This window comes from Solanum verrucosum, unplaced genomic scaffold (assembly GCF_900185275.1).
Source record: "Solanum verrucosum unplaced genomic scaffold, falcon-dt-bn FXZP01000049.1, whole genome shotgun sequence".
NCBI classification, from domain to species: Eukaryota; Viridiplantae; Streptophyta; class Magnoliopsida; order Solanales; family Solanaceae; genus Solanum; species Solanum verrucosum.
The window spans coordinates 10,481,928-10,501,649 of NW_026020221.1; the positions used below are offsets into that span (position 1 = coordinate 10,481,928).

A 19,722-nucleotide genomic window follows, 5' to 3' on the forward strand; every position below is an offset into this window, starting at 1 on the left:
TAGACAAAAATGAGTCATTATTGTTGATGAATTAAGATGAAAAGAGATGACCTTATTTCATTTTTTTTTCTACTTCCTTTCAATGGGTTTCAAATTTTTAGCTATCAAGTATTTTAGATCGGTAAAATTAATTTTATAGAATTTTAGTCTTCTTGATCATATTGTTTCTTTGAAATTATCTTATATTCGAAGTTCATTAAAGAACTATTCTTGCCTTAGTATGTAATAATGTGATAGTTTCTCTAATTTTTTGTTTTCAAAACTCTTCTTGATGTTTATCGCTACTATATAGTTATGTTTTAGATTCAATAAATTTAATTGAAGTGTGCGTATAAGAATGTTAAAAATTACTTCAAAAACTCATATCATGTTGATTGAAGTAATAAGTCATATTGGACGCACGAGATACACATATGTTGTACTAGATATACGTGTGATGCATGAAATATATGTGTGACGTACAAATGCACATGTAACACATGAATTGCATGCATATAACGCACGAGATACACAAGTGATGCACAAAATGCACGTAATAGAGTTGGTGGCCAAAAGTTAATTCTTAAAGTAATTTCTCAAGTATATTAGATAAAAATAGTATCAGCGTGCATCACGTGAACATCTCGTGTGTCGTATGTGCATTTTGTTCGTTTTACGTGTATCTTGTGTCAATTAGTACATAATAGACTCAACTAGTTGGTCAAGAACATTCAGACATGTGACATCTCAGCCTTATTGATCAGCATCTCTGGCAGTGCAATGCCCAACTAATTCGGCCATAATACAAATGCTCTTGTGGATATCTTCCTTCACGTTGTTTTATTTTTAAAAATGGGTTTTAGAGTCGCCACTTAATTTTTCAAGGAAAATCAAGAAAACTAAATTTTTTTTTCCAAAAGATTAAGACATTAAATCAATTGAAAATAATATAAAGGGGGTTCGGGGTTCATATTAATGCTTAAGGGTGGTTTTGAAAGAACCTAAAACATCTGCTAACTTGCGGTTATCCCGTAACTAACATATATGGCTAATTATTTAAAAGAGATAAGCATACTTGAATAAATTGAGGAAACAAACATGAGACTTAAAATCAGTTTTTAGGGGAGAGGGAAATATTATAAGGATATTATTTAAGTAAATATTCTAAATATTCTAAAGCCAAGTAGAAAAATAAGTTCTTACTTAATTTAGAAAATTAATTCGGAATGGTTATCATTTGGGGAATTAAAATTTGGAACCTTAAAATTAATAGCAAATAAAAAAAAATTTAACAAATATAAAACAATAAAAAGAAAGAAAGAAATTTGGGGTCAAATCTTGTTTATGTCCGCCTGGGCCAGTACTTGGGCCTAATTTCATTTTTTGGGTCTTTTACCCACTTTTCCTGTCCTAAACTAAAGATCTTGCTGAAAATTTGAAATGGGCCTCAATCCTGATTATTTATTGGGCTCTAGGCCCAATCTTCACATGTCCAAGACTAGCAAGATAATAATAATAATTAACGTTCTCCTTCTCCCTCACGCGTCAACAAGCAACAGCTCCCACGGCTTTCTCTGCCATAGCCCCCCACCTTGATCTTGTCATCCAGATTTTAGGGGATTTCGGTTGAAATCTTGTACAAGCAGTAAAGGGAAAATTAGCTATATAGTCATAATACCTAACATATTTAGTCAAAACAACAACACTTTAAAATATTTATTTAAAATGACAGAATGTCAATATTTTCAAAAATAATTTGTATTCACATTTTATTATTTATATTTCCTTTTATTAATCAAAAGAGTCAATAATTGGATCAAATTCTAACCAATAACAGATTAAAAATAAAAAACAAATACAAAACTATCCATTAATATCTTCCCACATCTTAGACGTTTCCCACCTTTCACGTTTCGCAATTAAAGTTTTTGTTTTCCCCCAATTTTCACGTTCTTAGATTCTCTTTCTTCAAGTTTTTTGCTCACATTGAAACACAAGGTATTCAAAGCTCAATTCTTCAACAAAATTGGTGGATTAATTCAAGGGATTAATCGGTTGGTAAACAAAATCTAGAGATTAATTCAAGAAATTTTGAATTTGGTAAAGGTAATATCGATTAGTTATTTAGATTTCTTTTGATTTGTTTTCAATATCACCGTCTATGATTTTATTTAGAATTGTACATATTACGGATTTTCAGTTAATTTTTGTATTTTTATTCAAGTTTGTTTACATATTCATCTAATATTTATGTATTTCATATTTTTAGTCGTATAAACAATTTTTTTCTAATTTCGTTTTAATATTTCAGAAATTCCTCCAAGACGTGATTACTAACATATGAATGGTGGTTAGAATCTCTTCATGGTATTGGCATTAAGGGATCTGGGATCAATGGCCCCATTAAAGATGCCACAAGTTTCCCCCGAGTTATTCTTACTGCAGTTGCTTTCAATAGAACTTTGTGGCATTGGATTGAATCGGCTATTGCAGTTGAGGCAGATGCTATGTACAATACGAGATTCATTTCAATATGGATGCTAAATTGTATGTTAAATTGATATGTAGTTCTTGAAGAATCATATTTGTATTCATTTATTTTTTTCACAGCTTAATGTATTTTTTTCAGAATTTTATATCCTTTCCTAAATTGTATTCATTCCAATATATATGTGTATTTGTATTCATTATGATTTTCATGTTTGGGTTTGTATAATGACATTTATATTTCTTTATTAGTTTGTATTCATTCTAATAAGTATGCCAAATGAAATACAAATTATTAAAATTTCGTTGACAAACAACTTTGGAAGAAGAATTCCCAACTCAAACTTCTATATAATCGGTGTTCTCCAAAATTGAAACTTTCTTTTTTTATTATGTTTTCATCATAATTGTATACCAACAACTTTTGTATTTTATGTGCTCACTTTACCATTCAAATTAAAACTTAAAACTGATATTTTACTTTCATAGTGAAAACTAAAAATTGTATCCGAGTGATCAAAATTGTATTACATAACTGCCAAATATATTTTTCTTTTATTTATTACAAAAATGTTGATGATTGTATCCCAATATAATCTAATCATTACATATAAATACGAATTAAGAAAAAGGATACAAACTTATTTGTATTCATTTTGCGTTTGAAATACATAATTATTTTTGGAATACAAACTGAGCTAGAAAAATAGTTACCACAATTTAAAAGTGAAATACTAATAAAATAACAAAACTGGATATTGTAATATAAATACAATTATTTTAGTACAACTTATTCTATGTTTTTCGAAAACAATATTTTCAGTGAAATAATAATAATATAACAAACTGGAATATAAATACATTTTAGTTTGAATACAACTTAATTGTATCTGATACTTAATTGTATCCAACAATCACTACAAGTCAACAAAAATCTGTATACAACCACTAATTAGTTGATGTTTTTTACTCCATAGTTGTACGGTGTCCATAATTGTTATGCTTGTATCTCTATATTACAAAACATCCGTAAAAAGCTATAAATCTCAATACATACAAAGATTTCACTGATTTAATCAGGAAAAAAACAACAATTTATACTCGACATATGCGAATATTTTATCCAAACAAGAAAAAAATTTGAAAAAAATACCTGATTATTTTTCGATTGTTCACTGGATGCGACAAATTTATAGTCATCAATTTTTAAAAAAATCGTTTCAAAAAATATGTCGTATTCAACTTGAAGAATCTTTGAAAGTTATAAGATGAATGATTCGGAAGATAAACTAAATTATTTTTAAAAAAAAATTGATGTTCTTAAGAAGAAAGAAAAAAAAGCCTCGACAGAAAGAAGGAGATTTATAATTTTTTCAAAAGGTAACTGATTTGTATTTAAAACCTTTTTTTACCTTTTTTGAATTTTTTCGTTCCATGATTTTCTCTTTTCTGTTATTAATGTTTGTATTCTTTCAAATTAATCAAAATAAAATAAATACATAACTAATCCATTAACAAACTAAAATAATGACATTTTTAATAAAAAATGAAACTGTTGCTAAGGAATCCCACTAAAAAATAAAATATTGTTGTTTTGAAAATTTTCCCTAAGGTAAAAGGGGGCATAGGCCCAAAGTAACAAATACAAGGAAAAATTGTATATAATAGCAAATTATTAATTCAATTTAAATGTCATAACCACAGTTTGATTTAATTGTAACCGTAGCAAACTGTTGTCATTCGCCTCTCTCCCTAGGTTTCTCGATTTCCAGTCTCTCCATCGCCTCTCTCGCTCTTATACAAACACAAATGTATAAAATGTGTTTGTATAAAGCGAGATAAAATTGTATATATACATATATTTTCGTTCCCCTCTCCCAGATCTCGCTCACCACTCTCACTCGCCTCTCTCACTTTATACAAACACAAATGTAAACATTGCGTTTGTATTTGTATAAAGCGAGAGAAAATTGTATATACAAATACATATATTTTCGTCCTAAACACTTATGATTATACAAATACAAAGCTTCCCCTGCCCAGTTTTCTTTGGTCTTTCTCGCTTTATACAAACACAGATTATACAATTAATTCTTTTGTATATGTATACCAAAATAGATTATACAATTGCTTTTTTTGTATATGTATAGCGAAATATGCATATTAATAGCCATAGCAAACATAAAGTTTGTTATGGAGCGCAATTATGCAAACATATACACTTAGGGTATATTGATGTATATCCTTGTATATCGGCTCCAATTCCTATATTTCTTAGTCTATACAGCATGTATACGGGCTTCTGAAACCTGTTCTACGATTTTTATGGCTGGTTGACTCGAAAAAGGATTTTTTGGGCCTTCGTGGCCACTTTTCGAAATGCAAAGGAAGAGGATGAGTCCATGAGAACTCGAGGGCAGGTTCCACATGCAATACTAATAAACGAGTGTCAGTCACGTTCAGGGTGTAGGCTTGGGGTATGACAGTGTCAGCGAACCACTCAACGACAATAAAGTACACTTAGAATACTAGATTTAGTAGCAGTAGAAGAAGTCCAGAAAAAATCATTTTTTTTAAAATGAGAGGAAATTCCTCAATTTATAGAAAAACAAAGGGTAGTGTGAAAGGCCACAAACCTTTGGAAAAGTCACAATCTTTCGAAAAGGTCACAACCTTTAATAAAAGTCACAACTTTTTATAAAAGTCACAACTTTTCATAAAAGTCGCAACTCTTCATAAAAGTCACAACTCTTCATTTTTCATTCACACCTTTTAAAACCCAACAGAGAACGACTAAGACTCAAACATATCATATAGGTTCACACCATAATTGACAAAGAGAAGAACTCCAAACCGACATATTAAATTCGAAACGAATAAAAGAGTCACGAGTTGTTTACCTCTTGACGAGCAGCAACAGGAACAGTGACGAGCTTAGAGAGCAGTAACTTCTACCACACAATCACGAATACGAACTGCAAACCAGAGACTTGGATTGAATCTCGTCCTCAAACGAACTTATGGCAAGCAAAATGGAAGAATAAAACTTAGACTAGAATTAGTTATCTCGTCTGGTTTCTTTAAATGTATTTCGTAGTATGTATTCGCCTAAATAATTAACATGATTATAAAATAATTAATTTAATTACAAGCTACTTAATTTAAAATTACGAACTAACAATTAAACTAATTAACCAAATACTTAAGCAAAAGTAAAACTTATTGAGACGACTTTTGCATTTCCATAAAATATACTGATTATATACGCATTTTTAAAATATACATAGTTAATATTTAAATGTAACAAAATTATTTAAAATGGCAAAATTACTTTTAAAATAACTTGAAAATATTTTGAATTTTATAAAATTAATTACTTTAAATCGTTGAAATTGGAGAAGCTCGATGATTAATTTGCATCATGGAGGGTTAAAATTGGATGTCAACACACGTCAACAACTGGGTGAACAAAAGCAAGAAGATTACTTAACTAAATATCGAGTTCCCTCTAGATGCTCATCCCATCACAAGTTACATCAAACATGTGTTCATAAAAAATATTACACAATTGCAAGTCATAAAACAATTGATTATGTTTCTAAGGCTATCTCCTTGTTATGCTTGTGAACAGGATTTACAATAACTTCAACCACAAAATTAGCTAGCTTACCTATGGGGAAAAAAATGACAGACCTAAAATTTATTGGACTTAATATGGGTCTAGGACAAGTCTTTAAAAGCCAAAATTTCTTGATCTTGGCTGCTACTCATTTTTTTCTTTTTATTTTTCTCTTATTTGTCTTCAAGAGCCATTCCGAATTTTTATCTCTAATTAATTGATAACAGAAAATACAAAGTATCAATATTTGTGGTAAATTAAAATAGTAAGTGTTTATTCATTCTTATTAAAAGATTACGAGTTTTAGTCATAACGACAAATTATTTTTAATAGAAAATACTTTACTCTCAAATAAAATTTATTGACGTTAATCTAATTAAATTAATCAAATTATAAAATAGATAGCGTACGCAGCATATTAAAAAAATTATTTAAATACAAGACAATAGACATGTAGTATATTTTGGACATGTCGTTTTCATGGAACCTGCTTCTTCTTGTAATGGAATAATCAAAACCTTTTTGTACTTTATTGAAACTTGGACCTTTTCATTTATTCTACTTCATTCTAGAGAGCTGCTAAACAGCCAGAAAAATGTGGCCAGAATTTGGCCAGAAACGTACAAAGACTATACTAACCTTTTAGTTTAAAATAAAGGAAAAATGTATAAAAGTGTTTGTCATTTCCTAAAATTACAATTCAATTAGAACACAGATTCTTAGGCTTAGAATATGAAAAGTCGCATTGGGACACTACTTTTTCTTCATTCCAACTAATACAACGTATTCTTATTCTTACGTAGCATTAGTACTGCTAAGGGAATCCTGCTAATTCTTTTTCCTATTCTTCTCTACTCGATCACTTCTCCAAAAAAATATGAATACAACTGAAGTTAGGGAGGAATTGCACAGATCTTTAGGGATGGCATCAGACGATAGTTTGATGAACGAAAATGAATGGGTCGATGATGATTCATACTATAGTTTGAACAATGATGTACGTCTAGATGAGGACGATGAAGAAGTTGAGAACAATGAGGAACACATTTTAGGAGATGAATTGGAAGAGTGCGATGTTAATGGTGAACCATATGATACTTTCACCAAAGAGGATGCGAGTGTTGGTCCAATTTCCGGAATGCAATTTAAAGATGAAAATTATTTGTTTGCATTGTACAAAGAGCATGCACGATTGAAAGGATTTTCTATTGTGAAAAGAAATTCCAAAAAGATAGTTGGTGACACTACAAAGTATTTAACTTATTGTTGTGATCGAGCTAGAAATCGCAAAGTTAAGTATACCACAAAGAGTAACAATTGTAAAGCTAGGATCACTGCCATTGTTGATAGCTATGGTTTTTGGCTTGTCTCTAAAGTTTTTAATGAGCACAATCATGAATTGCTTCCTGCCATAGCTCGGTTAATGGCTGGTCACAGGTCGATTAGTCAATCTTTGAAAAGGGATCTTGTAGCTCACGATCGATCTGGAATTAGACCCTCCAAGAACATTAGGCTTGTTGAGGTTCAACGCGGTGGACCACAAAATTTGGGTTGCACTCCAAAGGATTGTAGGAATTTTATTTTGAATAGTAGGAATTTTGAAAAGCAAGAAGGGGATGCGCAGTCATTGCTTTACTTTTTTCATGAAATGCAGATAAAAGATAGGGAGTTTTTCTATTCAATAGACATTGATAATAGTGGAAGGCTACAAAATGTGGTACGGGTGCATTCACATTGTAAGGCTGCTTATGAGCACTTCCATGATGCGATATGCTTTGATACGACGTATCTTGTGAATCGCTACAGTATGCCATGTGCTTCATTTGATGGCATCAATCACCATAGACAATTGATACTACTAGGATGTGCTCTCATGTCTCATGAAGATATCGTTAGTTACAAATTGATTTTTAGAACTTGGCCTGAGGCTATGGGAAATGTTCACCCAAATGCTATCATAACTGATCAGTGCCTGAGCATTAAGCCAGCCATTGCGGAAGTGATGCCACATATTGTACATAGATATTGTATTTGGCATATATATATTCTCAAAGTTGCCGCTTTACTTAAGTGGCTTCCCAATTCTAAAATTGCACGTGGAGAATTCAAGTACATGATCCTTGATAGTATTAGTGTTGAAAACTTTGAGATAAGATGGGCAGAATATATTGCAAAGTATGATTTGCAAACAAGGGATTGGTTCAACAAGCTTTATATTGAGAAGGAGAAATGGGTTCCTGCGTATCTTGATGTATTCTTTTGTGATGGTATGTTATCTACACAAAGAAGTGAGGGAATGCATGCATTTTTTGATGGATTCATCTCCCATCAAAGCACCTTGAAGCTATGTGTACACCAATATGAGTTAGCTATAAGAGCTACGCATGAGAAAGAGTTGGAAGCAGAATATCGGTCCAAGGGATTTCATATTATAAGTGAGTCATTGTTCAAGTGGGAGGAACATGTAATTCAATGTTACACTCGCACGATATATGAATTTTTCAAGTCATAATTAAGAAAATTGTATCATTGTGAAGTCAGCACCCCTGCCGATCATGAAGTTATCCTCGATGTTGAAAAATTCATCATTAGACTTGGTAAATGTCAAAAGTTATAGAAATCATGCATATAGTTCATATGTGTCGAATCAAAGAGAGTCAGATATATACTTTTAATTATATAAGTTTTATCTCCTATATTATATCGATTTGATAAATTCTGAATCATTACTTATGCTTGTTACTAAATTGACCTCCAACTATGTAATTTGCTTAATTATTATGTTTAAATAAAATTAAGCTATATAAATAAATAAATTTTAAATGTAATTTGTACAATAATGACAACTCAAAACACATTAGACCTGGTAAATGTCAATAATTATAGAAATCGTGCATATAGTTCATATATGTCGAACCAAAGAGAGTTAGACATTAATAATTTTTAAAATATTGAGATAACGACAACTCAAAACACATTAGATCTGGTAAATGTCAATAGTTATAGAAATCATGTGTATAGCTCATACATGTCGAACCAAAGAGAAAATGTCAATAGTTATAGAAATCATGCGTATAGCTCATACATGTCGAACCAAAAGAGAAAATGTCAATAGTTATAGAAATCATGCGTATAGCTCATACATGTCAAGCCAAAGAGAGTTAGACATTAATAGTATTGATCCTACCAGTCTTATTTCCTATATTATGTTGATTTGATAAATTGTGAATCATTACTTATATTTGTTACTAAAATGACGTCCAATTAAGTAATTTTTTTAATTATTATGTTTAAATGAAATTAAACAATATATTTAAATAATTTTTAAATGTAATTTGTAAAATATTGAGATAACCACAACTCAAAAGATATTAGACCCAGTAAATATCGATAATTATAGAAATCATGTGTAAAGTTCATATATGTCGAATCAAAGAGAGTCAAACATTAATAGTATCAATCATACAAATTTTGTCCCCTATATTACGTTGATTTGATAATTATGAATCATTATTATATTTGTTACTAAAATGACCTAAAAATTCCAATTAACTATTTTTTAAACTACTATATTTGAATAAAAAAATTAATGTTAAGTAAATTTAGTTAACACTAATCTTTTGGCCATAATCTGTTGTAATATTAGTTAGGTAAATTTTTTTATAATAATATACAATCAATAAGAATAAAATGTGTAATATAACGTGAAATTTTTCTTATTCTAATACAATCAACAAGAATACAATGTAATTCAGAATTTTTTATTTTTTTTTACTACTGATGTAACAATTATTATTGTTTTTTTGTAAAACATAATTTGAAAACATTTTTTTTATATAGGTTGCATGAGATCACTTAATATTTTTTTTGTTGAAATTTGTAGTCTTCTTTCATAATTGACTATGGAATCATCATTAATGTCATTAATTATTTTCAATACATTGGAAACATAATGGAAGATTATAGAGATCCCAAGAATGTATTCAATTTTCAAGCTAAAAGGGTAAAATTGTCCAAAATAAAACTAGTTTATAGTGTGAACATGTCCTTTTACTATTCTGGCCAAAAGGATTTTTGTTTTATTCTACTTGGAGTATATATAAGTGTGAAGCAGCACACACATGTTGGACAACATGTGTGCTTTTTGGAATTAACATTTTATTTTGGGACAATTTTTATTCTATATATAAGTGTGAAAAAGCACACATCTATTGGACAACATGTGTGCTTCTTGGAATTAACATTTCATTTTAGGACAATTTAGTAATTACCATATAAGTCTAGTATATAAGTGTGAAGAAGCACACACCTGTTAGACAACATGTGTGCTTTATGGAATTAACATTTCATTTTAGGACAATTTATTCTATTCTATTATATATAAGTGTGAAAAAGCACACACCTGTCGGACAACATGTGTGCTTCTTGGAATTAACATTTCATTTTAGGACAATTTTGTAATTACTATATAATTCTAGTACTTTGAAAATGGTGTGGTTGAAAAATATTTTTTAAGGGAAATGCTAGAAAATTTAAAAAATTATAATATTTTTTATTTTAAAATAAATTGATCTTTTTTTCATTTTTTACTTAAAATGTGTTAAAGTTAAAAGGGTAAAATATTTAAAAAGAAAAAATAATATGGCTAAAATATCATTCTGGTCAAATTTTGACCAAATTATCTTGGCCTAAAGGATTTTTCCTTTTCTTTAATTCCTATCATGTGTTTGTATTGGTAATGCATTTGGTTGCAGTACTTTTTCAAACTCTCATTTACCCCTTCTTTTCCACCTATACAATAAACCCAGTGATAGACTTTGGTAAATACATTGAATAATTGAGCCATTTTCAATGCCTAAAAAGGCAAAAGAAAAGTTACCATTGATGTACTTATGCGGACCCCACAAGTCTCATCACATTAATGTTCCGTATTTATAGTTATTTTTATTTTTTTAAAGTTCTATTAACTAATAAAATTCAAGGTTTTTTAACATTGTCTATTAGTACTAAATATTTATTCAACTCTGTATATTGAGACAAAAGAGTAACATATATTATTTTAAAATGATGTAAAAAGTACTATATATCATAATAATTAATAACTTAAAATATTAAAAAATCATATAATTGACTCTCAAAATTTATTTGTGCCACATATATTGTTTGAAAATAACGTAAAAAAGTACTACAAATCACCGTAAAATAACAACTAAAAATATGTGAGAATCATATAAGAAATTTCGTTGACTTTCCTAAAATCACTTGTGTCACATAAAATGGAACAAAAGAAGTGATATATATTATTTGAAAATGACATAAAAGGTACTATAAATCACTGTAAATTAATAATTTAAAATATTTTAAAAAAAAACACATACAAAAAATTTATTTGACTATTGATTCCATTTGCGTAACATAAATTTTGATAAAGGAAATTAACATATGTTGGGCCCGCGCTGGCGCAAGCGCCATATATATATATAATATTTTACTTTGATCAAACTACGGGAATGTATCAAATAAAGTAAAAAAGAAGTAGATTATTCATTGTCAAATCTTATTTTTTTTTCCTTAATGTTTGATATTTGTTTATGGGTTTCACTAATTAGAATTCATGCCTAAAGACTTCAGTTTGAAAATAAAACGCTTTTTATTAAAGATAGATTCAATTTTTTTTTATCGATTCTAAAATATTTGATTAAAAATAGAAAAATATCATATGAAATATCAAAGATTTTAATATTTTAGAAAAAAATTATTTGGAATTTATTGAGTTATATTTGATTGTACATTTTGCAAAGAATATTTGAAATAATGTTTTTGCTTGAATTACTCAAATACAAGTTAAAAGTGAATAGTGGTTGATTTTTTTTATTTTTTTTTATGTTAAATATAAGTTATTTTTTCAATTTGAAATTTTCATGGGTTTGACCGAACACTTCTTTTTAAATAAAATGAATTTTTTTTTATAGTAAAACGTATATGTCCTACTCCCTTTCACTACTAAAAAAAAAGTGAATACCGACCTAAAAATTATCGACCTCAAATGAAAGTCGGTAATTTCCCACCTCCGAAGGTCGGTATTGTTAAAAAGAATAAAAAATAAAAAAACTTTAGAAAACCGACTACAATGAGTTGGTTTTTATGCAAAATAAAGCGGGAAAATCAAATACCGACCTCTGGAGGTAGGGATTTTCCCCAGAAAAATGAATTACAATAAAAACTGACCTCTTGATGTCGGTATTAAATAAATAAATAAATAATAATATTTTATTTTTCTCAATTAAATTTAAAAATAACATCGAGAATTATTTTGAATTAATTTTATTGAAATCGTCCTCCAGATGACGGTTTTGTGTAAAATAAAAAACAAAAAAAATTATACTACCGACTTCCGAAAGTCGGTAAAATTAAATAGTATGTAATTAAATTAATTTTCATTAAAAAATAATATAAAAAATATATATATATAGCGACTTTCTGAAAATTGATAAATTAATATTTGCAATTAACTTTAAATAGATCGTTCTCTGGATGACCTTTTTATATAAGTTAAAAAATAAATTAATATAAAATATCGACTTCCCGATGTCAGTATTATTTAATTAACATGATTACTTTTATTTATCTTAAAATTTAATGTGATACCGACCTCATAAGGTCGGTATTTTTTATTTAATCTAATTGCTTTTAGTAAAAGCGACATGCGAATGTCGGTTTATTTAAAATATTCCTATTAATCATAATTTTGCTATTGTGCATAGTACTAAATTTTCATTTTACACCTACAACTAATTGTTTCAAAAGTGTAACAATTTTGTATACTTTTATAAATAAAAAGTTAAAATTCGTGGAATAAACAAAAAAACATCAATAATTCATATTTAGAGTATGAAACTACGTTAATATGAATCAGGAGATAATTATACTTATATTTCTAGAGTAATGTACAAATTCTATCAGTCAGTCGTCAAATAATAAATTCAATACCTCATGTAATGATGTAGAGGTGAAAGCTAACATATAATCCATCCGAATATGAAATGCGAGATGATACTTGTAGAAATGTCATGATAATAATTAATTAAGTTTTATATTTATAATTAATTGTTTAATTATTTATACGTATAACCTTCAATGTCTTATCTCGTTTTATGAAATAGACAATAGAGCATCGTAAAGTACTGTACAAAGCAAGTTCTATTAAGATTTTTAGTTCGATCTTGAATGGATGTCAAGTGTAGTGATCATATTGTAGGCAATATAATGACATGTAAATGATAATCCATCGGAGTATGAAATACGTTGATTATATACTCGTTGAGTAGTTTAACAAATCAAGTCTTATATATTAATGATTCAGATATGAAATACATTATCAATTAAAGAAATATCGATGATCAATTTAAGGAGATTTATATATTAAATTTGATAATTATCAACTGCATTTCACACATTTTTGAATTCTTAATTGATACTATATATATATGTGTGTGTAATTTTAATTAATAAAATCGACCTTAAGAAATCAGTATACTTAAATTATTATTTATTTAAATAATATCAACTTCACGATATCGATTTTTATTAAATATTTTCAATATAGATAATTATTTAGTAAACTAACACTTCTTTTAAAAAAGAATGATAATCTCAAAGCCCAAAAGTCAGTCAGCTCTCTCAATCCTCTCTCACGCCCACCATCCCCGACCCATTCCCGACCGGCGCCCACCCCCACCCACACCCATCACCGACCGGCGCCATCTCAGCAGCAGCAGAGGGCGGCAGCAGCAGCAGCAATCTTGGTAAGTTTTAAATTTTCCATTTGCTCATCAACAATTTGAAAATGTTTAGGAATATCACTAAAACAAAAAAAAAAAAAACTCCAATTTATGCATTGACTTGTTTCAAGCCTAAAAAACCAATCTTGATTGTTGATATCAACTTGTCTGATTATCTAAAAGAGTTAATGTATGTGGGGTTTGCTGCTTCTACTGAGGGAAGTACTGAATTGCATAGTATTGAGAATTGGAGTTTTCGAACTTATGGATTTGGCCCTGTGAGGCATCCTCATAATGTTTCTGATAATACTGTGATTGTAAAGCCTCCGATTATTTAAGATTCTGGCCATAAACATCATAATAAGAGTCTTGGGTTGGGCTTTGGAATTGGTAGTCCAGCTCTCTTTTGTGCTGTTCTTGTAGCTTTTGGTTGGATTTCTGTCAAGAAATGGTGGTCTAGCTTTCTTTAAATATGCACAAATAAGAAATCTGTAACAGCAAAACGATGAAAATAAATCCAATCAACATTGATCAATTGAAAATAGGAGTAACCTATTTTGAATTATCAAGAAAAAGAAAAAACAACACAAACTTGTTTACTAATTGTCAACTGTTAATAATGACTGAAATCTCTCTATAACGACCACGGAAGAAATTTTAAATTGTTTCTTTTCGTGCTAGGCAACTGAGGAAGCTCAACATCTAAAAAAGTTGATACAAGACTATACTGCTTCTTTCATCAAAGTAGAAGATAAGGTTTGGTGTTTCTAAATTTCTAAAGTTCAAGTACAGTTGTTTTCTATAATGTGTTTGTTTAGCATAAGTACCAACACTAGTTGATCCTATTAATGACAAAATTGATATTTTTGCAAGATCAATTTGTGTCCATCTAGTGTTGATACTAAGCTTTAATTTAGGAATAATGTGTTTGTTAAGCATAAATACCAACACTAGTTGATCCTATTGATGACAAAATTGATTTTCTTGCAAGATCGATTTGTGTCCATCTAGTGTTGATATTAAACTATAATTTAGGAATAATGTGTTTGTTAAGCATAAGTACCAACACTAGTTGATCCTATTGATGACAAAATTGATTTTCTTACAAGATCAATTTGTGTCCATCTAGTGTTGACGCTTAGCTTTAAATTTAGGAATAATGTGTTTGTTAGAAATAAGTTCAAAAAAAATTTAATTAACCCCTAGCTAGTTTGACTCATTTATATTTTATACTTCACACCAAACGACTCGTAAGGATGAGAAAAACTCTCCGTCTATACTATCTAGGGTTTAATTGTAATCATAAAAACTTGTATGTCCAATTTAACCTTTTTTAAAGAATAAGAGAACCTATTTGTATTTAATGCCTCCTGCTTCAACGTTGTAAGTGCTAGGGTTTAACGAATTACAGTGTCGACACAGAGAAGAAGAAGAAGCAAAAATGGGAGGTAAAGGGAAGAAGAGAAGAGAGGAATTACAGAGCAGCTCATGGAGGCACTACTAGACTTGCTCCCCCACCCAACACCTCTTCTATTGATGCCATTCCCTCTGAGCTCCGTCAAATTATGGCCTTTTCAGGTACATGTCTTGTATGTGCTTGGTTGTGAATTGATTTAGTACATGGAATTTTGGTGGAAAGTAATTGTTTTTCTTAGTTTTCAATGTTTCTTACGAAGTGGGGTTTTCTTATTTATTGTTTTAGGGGATGGGAAAGGTTCATTGGATAATGCAGACAGGAAGAAAGGAGATAGTGGTGGTAGTGGTAATGGGAAGGTAAAATTGCATATTGAAAGTTGGGACTTTGTAGTTCTTATTTTAGCCTTATTCAGGTAGTTAGTGGCTATTGGTATATGCTATCTATATGTTGTTTACTATGTTTAGGTAATCGCACTGTGTTGTTAATGTTATGGTACCTTTAATGAATGAATGTTCTGCAGTGCTTCCGACTAGTTGTTGTGTTTTCTTCCGACTAGTTGTCATGTTTTCTTCATTGTCGTTTTTTCCTTTTCCATTACTACTTTGATTTGCTTCACTTGAGCGGACATTCTTTACGAAGCAGCCTCCCTACCTCCATAAGGTAAGGTACAGTGTTCCCGGAATTATTTAGTCTACTAGTTGTAGGCAGTGCAGGAATTGCATGAGTTTGGGAACCTATAGTTAATAAAAGATAAATTCCACTCTTTTACTGATTTAGGTTGTAATGGTATTTATACAAGTAATAGTCCAATTTATGAATATGAAGCTTTTTTTTTGAATTTTTTTGTTTGGAGAGAAATGTAATAGTCCAATACTAGTAATATGATTAAGTGGATTCTTATCGACCATCCAGTGATAAATGAGACAGGGGTGCAGAGACAGCTAGATAGTGGTGGGGCCAGGAGTTTTACTAAGGAGTGTCAAAATATAAAGTAGTAAAGAAGCCAAAGGGCGTTGATGTATAGTATATATATAAAAGAACTTTTTACCAAACTACACAGTATAATTTTCCAACGAAATAGTATCAATTGACACTCCTTGAATACATATGGCTCCGCCACTGCAGCTAGGAGGTTTGCCTAGAAGAAGCAACTCTTGAAATAGTGCGTAATAGCTCAGTGATTGAGTGTTCTTGCTCAGCAACAATCAGACAAGTGGGGAATGTTGGGGTGAACAGAAAAGTTTGGCTATAGCCGGATCTAAGGTTACTGTAGTAAAGGGGTGGGGGCGCTCATGTTATAGCTTTGGTATATGCATATTAACAAATACCAGGAAAAACATGCCATTTCAGATGAATATATGATGTATTCACAATCCCTCGAGCAAGTGTAGTTATTGTGATTAACACACTTCATAAGCTCGGAAGTGTACCATGATAGGTCTATTAATCTATGATCAGCTCAAGTAAGCAGTCAAGCTTGAAAACACCAAATTCAATCAATCCCAGTTAAGTCTAGTTTGGTTTCCTAGCAACTTTGTTAGACTCTGTCGCTCTTATAGTTTTCCTTTTCTCAACACTTGTCTTCTTCTATAAGCTATAGAATGTTAGACGGATTTTGCAGCCCCTTTCTGCAGGAAAAATAGTGTTTTATGTAGCTATTACATGTACCAAAGAGTATAATCGTATTTTCTAAGTTTTTTACTTACCAAAATACAATCTCTATATATCTCTGGAATAATTAATTGGAAAGGGTAGAGGGCGGGCCCATTATCCACCGAGTTTAGAAGGTTGTGATTGGTCCAAAGGGCGGGTCACAGACGGATTTCTTGGTTATCAAAAAAAAAGAATCATATTTATGTAAGCTTCCTACTTTTCTATACGTCTTGTTTGCGGGGTGGGATGGGGTGGGGTAGGGGGTTCCCTGTTACATATATGGAATATTTAAGTTAATCAAAATAAATTCAATTTTAACTTTGAACTTGTCAATAAATAAATAAAAGTTTACTTGAAGTATCTCAAGAATTTTCTGTTAGTCTCCATTTTGACTTAAACAAATGTCAATGCTTCTGTATGCTATTGTTGCACATTTTTCAATGCCAGTGATCTTTTCACTATTTGTTGTTCCAATTATGGTCTTTGACTCTTTGTCAATATAGATTCGTATACTTCCGCTCTCTCTTGTCTAGAGTAACTTACATATTGTTGTGAATCATTAAGCAAAGGAACTCGAGTTCTCTCTCCTTCCCTTCTGTTTGTTCTACTATGACCTCCAATGGCTTTTTGTGTTTTCTCCTTTTTATGTGAATGCATTCTGTGTATTATATTAGGTGTTCAAACTTTGGACTTATATGTGTCCCTGAACAGAGAATACATTCAGAAGATCAAGTTCAAGCTAAAACTGTGGGTAACAAACGGAAAGATGACAAAAGCAGTTTAAGTGGTGTTGGAGCAGAAGAAAGTAATGCACATCAGAAGAGAAATAAAAAGAGAAAAAGAAAGGAAGTGAAGGACCTTCGGTTTGATACAGCTGAACTGGGCATTACTAGTTCAAAGAGAAAGGAGCGAAAGAAATAGTAAGAACTGATGCCTCAGCAAAAAATCTTCTTTTACTTTCCTGGCTTAGAGATAGTAGTAACCTTTACTTGAAAAGTACTTTTCTATAATATCAGAGGTGAGAGTTGAAGTAGAGGCAGAGCCATTGTTTTATGTCAATCTTAAATGCTTATGCCACATATCTTGTTTAGGAGAACAACTAAACCAACTCTATTTCATGAGGGAAAAGGTTATGCATTTTAATCCCGGCTATTCAAGGGAGGCAAATCCGCTACGTCACGGTTATGGAGCTTGAAGTTCTTAGGAGTGTTCCTGGACCAGGAGCCATTAACTAATAATGTATGCTATCAAAGAATGACTAAGATCATTGGGTAGTAAGGGGGTTGATTTGCTGAGGCTGGGGGTTATTCTATGACAACTTTGACTCGAATCAAATTCAGTGTTAATTTTGCGACTAACCTTTGAACACCATTACCTGTTTTCTCTAGTTTAATAGATTATTTGCTTGTTTCTCCTATTACTGAGAAGCAGCTGAGGTATTTTTTTCCAAATAACTTTCTACTCCTTGACGCAACAAGTAGTTGATCATTGTTCTACCGTCTGTGTATGTGCGCACTGTATTCCTTTCAATATCATATTTTATAAGCAATCTGGGTAATCAAGCAACTTCTGTTGTAAGCAAATGAAAAAGGATTCACCCAAATTAACCTTTCTTTGCTGAAGCAAATGTAATAAGGATTTCACATACGTTACTCATTTTGTGACATGTTTCATTTCTCATTTTTTTTCTTTTTTTTTTTTTTTAGTGTTTTTTTGGTTCTGAGGGGTGGGGGACTGGTTTCTGGCATTGCATTGTCTACAGGTTGTTACCGAATGGTTTTAATTTGGATGTATGCAGGCGTTTGGCAGAAATGAAGAAGAAACACAAAAAGGCCAATACTGATGAACACATGGATTTTTCTGGCCGTGAAGAAATAAAATTTGGTGAAGTTGAAGCTCCACTTAAGCTTGCAGTTCCAAAGGTACATCTGGATAGTTGGATACTGTATTTATACACACTCCATTGACATGAACTTTGCCTATGCTTATGACATTGACCTTGTATACACTGATATTCATATGGTAAAACGTACTTGTGTTCTCATTATGAAGGCATTCAAGAATAATGCACATGATGCTTCAAAAGAAAGACTTCGATTGCAAGCAGTTGAGGCCTATAGGCAGCGGAAAGGATGGACATCAAGACTGGGGCTTCAGATTTTTCCACCAATCACCGAGACTCCATTGGTATAGTTATCTCAGAGACAACTAGCTGGATGGGTACATGATGTCATGCAAAATATCTACACTTGTGCACCATATAATATCCAAAGTAGAAGTAAGGTAATACTTGTCACGGAAAAAGTTAACAGCGAGAAAAATGGAAAAGGAATTGGAGACTCAGCTTAGTTATACAGTATATGAGTCTTTCTTGTAGTTTATTAGTATACACAAGTCATTCTACATTGAAATCCTTTTTAATTTGAATGTGACTCGTGTTCTGGGAGGCTTCTGTCTTGACTCATATAGAGAGCATTGTTAACTATGGTATTCTCCCCTGAGACGGGGTTGACCAGTCGGAGCTGGGTGATGGGGGGTTTGCAGGTAAGGATGTAAGATCATGAAACACGAAAAAAAAGAAGTGAAAATGAAAGCAGACAGTTAAGTTTGTGTGCTATGAATGGGTTATAGGTCTTATTTGATGCTGAGAAGTGAGAACCTAACAGAAGTTGAAGGTGGCTGGCTTACATCAAGCTTGTGTCTTGAAATTCACCTCAATTTTTATACTAAGAAGTGATTAATTACATCATCAGCAACTATTAGAAATACTATTATTAACCTCTAAT

General features: G+C 30.8%; 3 protein-coding genes across 3 annotated transcripts in view; 2 read left to right on the forward strand and 1 right to left on the reverse strand.

Annotated features, from left to right (window-relative positions):
* LOC125831174 (ethanolamine-phosphate cytidylyltransferase-like) overlaps window positions 1–19,722 on the reverse strand; it is a 912,135-nt gene that overhangs the window by 502,851 nt on the left and 389,562 nt on the right. The window lies entirely within an intron of this gene.
* LOC125831534 (protein FAR1-RELATED SEQUENCE 5-like) lies at window positions 6,963–8,597 on the forward strand. Its single transcript, XM_049510700.1, has one exon. The coding sequence runs from the start codon at window positions 6,963–6,965 to the stop codon at window positions 8,595–8,597; it is 1,635 nt and encodes a 544-aa protein (XP_049366657.1).
* On the forward strand, window positions 13,730–19,166 carry LOC125831536 (uncharacterized). Its single transcript, XM_049510701.1, has 6 exons — window positions 13,730–13,890; window positions 15,278–15,444; window positions 15,569–15,639; window positions 17,648–17,856; window positions 18,735–18,858; window positions 18,989–19,166. Coding segments are annotated over exons 1-5 (609 nt in total). The 3' UTR covers window positions 18,736–18,858; window positions 18,989–19,166.